Source organism: Oryzias latipes, chromosome 2, assembly GCF_053564925.1.
Source record: "Oryzias latipes strain Hd-rR chromosome 2, Olatipes_Hd-rR_3.1".
NCBI lineage: Eukaryota > Metazoa > Chordata > Actinopteri > Beloniformes > Adrianichthyidae > Oryzias > Oryzias latipes.
In genome coordinates, this window is record NC_136238.1 from 30,945,130 (window position 1) to 30,951,626 (window position 6,497).

The 6,497-nt window shown below is 38.9% G+C and overlaps 2 protein-coding genes across 2 annotated transcripts in view; one reads left to right on the forward strand and one right to left on the reverse strand.

Moving 5' to 3' along the window:
* LOC144981346 (uncharacterized) overlaps window positions 1-6,497 on the forward strand; it is a 676,107-nt gene that overhangs the window by 125,101 nt on the left and 544,509 nt on the right. The gene's annotated exons all lie outside the window — the stretch shown is intronic.
* Window positions 5,120-6,497, reverse strand: part of LOC144986685 (NACHT, LRR and PYD domains-containing protein 12-like) — a 151,411-nt gene continuing 150,033 nt past the window's right edge. The window contains exon 12 of the mRNA XM_078934436.1: window positions 5,120-6,436. Within this exon, the coding sequence (XP_078790562.1) occupies window positions 6,415-6,436 (22 nt within the window). The 3' untranslated portion in view covers window positions 5,120-6,414. The remainder of the gene's footprint in view (window positions 6,437-6,497) is intronic.

The following is a 6,497-nucleotide window of genomic DNA, read 5'->3' on the forward strand; positions in this document are numbered from 1 at the left end:
TGAAGGTGAGAAACAGAGACTTTCATTATTGCAAACCTCGCTGGATAACATGTACGTCTCTAAAGCCAAAGGTGCTTTTATTAGATCCAGAGCTAAATGGGTTGAAGAGGGAGAGAAAAGTTCAGCTTTCTTCTGTAGACTAGAAAAAAGGCGACAAGAGAAAAATGCTGTTAACAAATTAGTAATTAATGGCAGGGAAAGTACAAATATGGAGAAAATTAAGAGAGAAATTTTCCAATTTTACAGCGGGTTGTACTCTTCCTCTTTTTCATCTCAGGATGCTGAGCGCTTCTTTAATCACATCAAAGATTTGGCTCCTAAAGTAGATAAAAACTTTAAACAAGTGTGTGAAGCAGAAATCACTATGGAAGAAGCAGAAAAAGCCATGAGAAGTTTAGCTTTAGATAAATCTCCAGGATCTGATGGGCTTACTGTTAACTTTTACAGACATTTCTGGGATCACTTGAAAGAGCAGTTTCTGTTGGTCCTTCCAACCACCATGAAGCAGGGCGTCATCACCCTGATTCCTAAACCTGGGAAAGACGCCAGACTAATAGATAATTTCAGGCCAATATCCCTCCTTAATAGTGATTATAAAATTTTAACCAACATTTATGCATCTAGATTAAAAACAGGACTGAATCAGATCATCTCAGACACACAATCAGGATTCTTAAAAGGACGTTCAATTCACAATAATATCCGGTTAGTTCTTGATCTGATTGACTATAATCAATTAATTGAAGATGATGGCTTCATTTTATTTTTAGATTTCTTCAAAGCCTTTGACACGGTTGAACACAAATTTATGCTTCAGACTTTAGAATTATTTGGATTTGGACCTAATTTCATAAGTTTTGTTCAAACAATCTATAACGATACAAACAGTGTAGTTATTTTACCAAATTGCATTTCTCCCAGGTTTGTAATTAACAAAGGAATTAAACAAGGTTGTCCAATTTCACCGTTACTTTTTATAACAGCAACAGAAATGTTATCAATACTTATTAAAAACTCTGGTTTCAGTAAACTCAATGTTCTGGGAGAACAGTTAGCCATCACTCAGCTGGCAGACGACACGGCCATATTCATGAAGGACAGTCATCAAATACCAGAGATCATTCAGACCGTGGATTTCTTCTCTAAAACATCTGGTTTAAAACTAAATCTCAGCAAATATGAATTATTGCCAATTCACCATTCTGATCAGTCAGTTCTTCATAACATACCTGTTAGGTCTGTTGTGAAATATCTTGGTGTTCATATCACCAAAGACAGTAAAACAATGGAGGAAATGAACTTATGGAAAACTTTAGAAAAATGTAAAGCCAATGTAAACATGTGGTCACAGCGAGACATTTGTATTCTGGGCAGAGTGTTTTTAACTAAATTAGAATGTTTATCCAGATTTATTTATCCAGCATATTCACTCCCAATTCCTAAATCTGCAAGGAAACAAATAAACCAGGCCAATTTCAACTTCATCTGGAAAAACAAAACCCATCACATAAAAAAGGAACAATAATTCAGGATTACAGTGCAGGTGGACTTAAAGTTTGGATGGTATGATTAAAATAAATTGTCTTAGGTCTTTTCTGCAAAATGAAAGAAATATTTGGTTTCATATTCCTTCAAACATCTTTTCTCATCTAGGGGGCATTGAATTCCTTCTAAAATATGATTTTGATTACAGAAAACTTCCTATTAAACTTTCTACTTATCATCAGCAGGTGTTACTGTACTAGAAACTCATATACAAACATAACTTTAGTCCACACAATACTCCCATATGGAACTGTCGGTATGTGTTATGCAGAAACAAATCTATATTTTACAAAATTTGGATTGATAACGGCATTTGGTCATTACTACATATTATGAATGACAATGGAAAGATTATCTCTTTTGAAACTTTTTCCAGTAAGTTTAAATTGAATGATAGAAAACAATATAACAATGTGATCAAAGCAATCCCTCAGACTTTGATCCAAATGTCCTCCAGTTTGGTTCATAATGTTCAAATTCAGCTTCCATCCCTGTTGTTTGATGGTCGACCGGTTAATTCAAAACTTCCAAACTCATTTATACGATCTTTATTTGTTAGAGAACTGTTTCCAACATTTGACAAAAATCATTCTATGTCACAGCATTACACAAGAGAGGAAATAAGCAAGTTAAGATCTCAGTTTATTAAATATCCAATTTTCCCAAAATACAAAGAAATCCATTTTAAAATAATGAATGCAGTCTATCCATGTAAGGAACTGTTACACATACGTTTTGGTTTTCCAGAAAATAACTGTTCTTTTTGTGATACAAATATTGAAACACTTGATCATTTGTTTTTTGAATGTATGTATGTTTACAGTTTTTGGGAGGATTTCTTTTTTTGGTGCTCTTCAAAGTTTCCCTTTCCTATTTCTATTCAATTACAAAAGCACATTATATTATTTGGAGTAGTTTCTGGTGATAATCTATTTGATTTGACATTCAATACCTTATTAATATCTGGGAAATTTTTCATTCACAAGTGCAGATTCTTAAAAAACAAACCATTATTCAAAACATTCCTTAAAGAAATCAGTTTATATTTTAAATCTCTGACATTGATGAAAAACAAAAATACAATAAAACTGTGTATTTTCATTGATGATCACAAGCTGTATCACAATCCCTAGTATTGTAAACTATAATTCTATATATTTTGTTTTATTTATTTATTTTCTTTTCTTTTTCTCTCTCTTTTTTGTGTGTAGTTATGTATGTTTAAAGTTCAAATAAAAAAAATATAAAAAAAACTAAAAAAAAACTTAAAAGACCAAACAAACATGATTCCAAATAAAACTTGTTTGTGTCTGTTTTCATGTTTCTGTTATCAAAAGCTGCGGAAAGAAGAGACTCAGCGTTTTCCAGCAGCTTCATCCTGCAGAAACATCAGCAGAAGAGAAGCAGCAGCCATGAAGGGACTGAAGACAGACGGACATCAAAGCAGAATCCAAGCAGTTCCAGCCTCCACATCAGCTGGAGGATGGTGTCCTCCACGTGCAGCTGGACCTGGCTGTTCTCACAGATCATGTGGCCTAATGGACAAGGCGTCTGACTTCGGATCAAAAGATTGAGGGTACAAATCCCTTCATGGTCGGAGGCAGAACTTTCAGAGACTCCCACAGTGAGACACCTGCTGGCTGTTCTTTGTAACTGCATCTGCAGCTTCTAGAAACGTCTTTGTTTCTGTTTTCATCTTTTCAAACAGTTTGTTTTCTTCACATGAAACCTAAAGAAATGTCCTCAGAATGATGGAAACAGTTTTTCTGCAACTTGAAGCTGTTCTGGAAGATTTTCTTCTTTAGTGCAGAGAAATCTCTCACTTGATGAGACGGAGGAACTGCAGCAACGTTTCCTGGAAAACCTCCACATTTCATTGAAACCATGTTGGAACTTTGTCCATGAGGTCACATGGTCTGAAAGAAGCCCCAGTTCCAGCTGACAGAAGTCTGGTTCTGATCCATCAGATCTCACTAGCAACAGAACCAAAGCTTCACGTGTTGCAGCAACAGTTTCCATGTTTGGGAGGATCTTCTGAAGAACAGCTCAGTTCCAGATCACATCATGATGTTTGATGTTTTCTTCATTCCAGGAAATCATCTGTGTCTCCTTTGATCTGTGCTGAGTCAGCACTTTGACTTCTTTTCAACTTTAGATCCATCATTCAGAATCAAGGATTTATTGATTGATATTATTTACTGACAGAAAATAAAGAGTAAATGTATTTATCATCCAGCAGTGATTGTAAGTCTTTTATTTTGAAATTCCTCAAAGATCATCATGGTGGGATTTCTAGATCTGCATGAACTCATCCTGAATCCAAAAGACACTGGAGCATCAAAGAATCCAACCCATCTCTGCCAACATGAGGCTCTTACTTTGAAAAGTCTCAGACTTCCTGCAGGGAAACAGGCTTTCTGCTGCTGCACTGACAGATGTGCACGAGCTTGAAAGAGCTTCCTGACTGAGGAGCTGCAGACTTTCTCCTGCAGAGCAGCAGCTGACTTCAGCATCGTCATGGGAACACAGTCTGCTGCTGCTTCTGGAAACGTCTTCAAGGCTGTGGTGGGACTTGTTGGTCTGGAGGACAGATTCTCTGAGCAAATGCTGCTTCAGCTTCAAGCTTCAGCTCTTTTCTTCTGGCAGAGCTTAGAAGAAATGGAAACCTCCTTTGTTCTGACTGTTTGCTCCAAATCCCAGATTCAGGAATTCCTCCAAGAAGTTCAGCTCAGAGATCATCAGCAGAGAAAAGCCTGAAGTTCTGATGGAAAATGACAACAGAACATGATCAATATTATTGATCCACATGGAATCCAGAAGAAACTCTGAGGTGAAGACATGAAGACACAAGCTTCAGAGACATGAGGAGAAGTCAGAGTGGATTCATTCTGGACTTTCTTCTCACATCTTCTCTTCAGAACATCTTTGTCTTTGATCCTTCAAATCTTCTGAAATCTGATCATCCATGGATTGCTTTTGTGGGATCAGATCCAGAGTTGCTGAAAGTTCTGCTGCCCTCTGCTGGTCAAAGTGTCCAAACAGCAGAGAGGAGATTCTCTGGGATTCATTGGAGTCCAGATTCTCCTGGATGTGAACAGTCTCTGCTTCTGGAACAGAAGAGTCCTTCTCAGAGCAGCATTGAGGATCTGTTCTGTCCGGCTGAGAGCGCTCCCTGCTGGTAGGAGACAGAACCACATCAGCTGCTTTTCTTTGGCCGTTCAGAAACAGTCTGGAGACTCTAAAAAACCTCCACTTCCTGAAGCAAACGGATGCAGAGCATCATGTTTGATCCTCTTCCTTCAGAAACGGCTCCATTGTTCCATCGCTCAGCAGTTTGACTAAAGCAGCTGAGAGTCTTGATGCAAACAGACCTCAGCAGCTCATCCAGAACGCCATGACAGAAGCACATGCAGCAGCACGTGCACGCTCCCAGAGAACAGCAGCTGATCAAAGTCCTGACTTTGAGGTGAGACCTTTCTGTTCTGCCTGGACCACACTTCAACATGATCTAAAGATTCAAGTCTGTTTGTGAGTCAAAGATAGAATGAAGACAGAAATCAATAGAAAACACAGAGTTGATTCAAAAGAGCATTTATTAGATCCAAACAGGCTGCAGGAATTTTACAGACAGCTTTCAGTTTGAAGCCTTTAGACACTAAGATGCAGTTCTGCAAACAGCCAGCAGGTGTCTCCCTTCTCCCTTCTGCTTCAATGCAGTTGGTGTTGTTGCAGCAGCTGCATCAAAGTGATTCTCTGCATCCAGAGGCTGTCATTCCTCACTAAGATCCACTCAGTTCATTCTTGTCCTCTGGAGAAAACAGGCTTTATGCTCAGAAAGTTTCTGCTAGTTTCAGAAATTCTAGAAAATAGGGAGATTCAACTGGATTTAGATGAAACTTCTTTAAAACTGCAGCTAAAAATGCTGTCAGCATGAAAAAGAACAGAGTTTTACCCACAAAACACCAAAGAAAAAGGAAGTTCAGTCAGAAAACTGTGGAAAACATCAATCAAAGCAAAACTCTGAGTCTTTCAAACTGCATGAGTCAATATTTGATCATCAACAGAACAGAGATGATAGAAAAATGATTCAACTGAGAGACTTTTGTTCACTAACTGAGATCAGACGGGATTTCTGCTCCAAAAACTGACTTGTAAAGGACTTGAATCCAAACCAGTGAGTCATGTGACCACAGTGTTTGTCCGTGTCTCCACTATGAACATTCTGGTCACATGACCATGTTGGAGGTTTCTGAATGAAACTCTGTGTTTGTTTGTCAATGAGAGTTTCTGAGAACAGAAATCAAGTGTAAAACATCTGGAACCAGAATCTTGTGATCCAGAGTTCTGGTTCTGTCCCTGTTCCAGAGACAGAACCAGGATCCAACGCCTGACCCACACATAGATCTATGTCATCCAGAAATGTTCTGTCTGATCATTGATTCCCACAATCCTTGATTGGTTCATCCCAAACTCACATCTGTCCATCAAATGGAGATCAAAGAAGAATGTGATGATCTAGAAAAGAATCTGTTTGTCTGCAGGTCTGTTTTTCTCCAGATCCTGGAGCTGCTGAACATTTGAATCCAACCCATGTTTCAGATCAACACTCCAAGTTAGAATGAGAAGAGGAAGTGCAGTTCTCCATCAGTCCACCGGGGGAGCTGCAGCACAATAACTGTCCACTTGATGGTGAGAGAGACAGTGGAGCTGATCTCAGATCAGTTCCTGCTGCAGCTCTGACACTCATCTCCACTTCCTCTGATTCCTCCATCACTCTGCTCTCCACCTCCCAGGAACACCGTCCAGTCACAACATCTCTGCAGACCAGAGATGATGATGCTGCTCCTCTCTGCTCCTCCAGGAGGAACATCACTGCCACCACTCCTTCCACCTGCAGAGAGAAAGTAGAGATACAGAGATGAAGGAGTGTCTCCTGATCCTGGTCCGTCAGT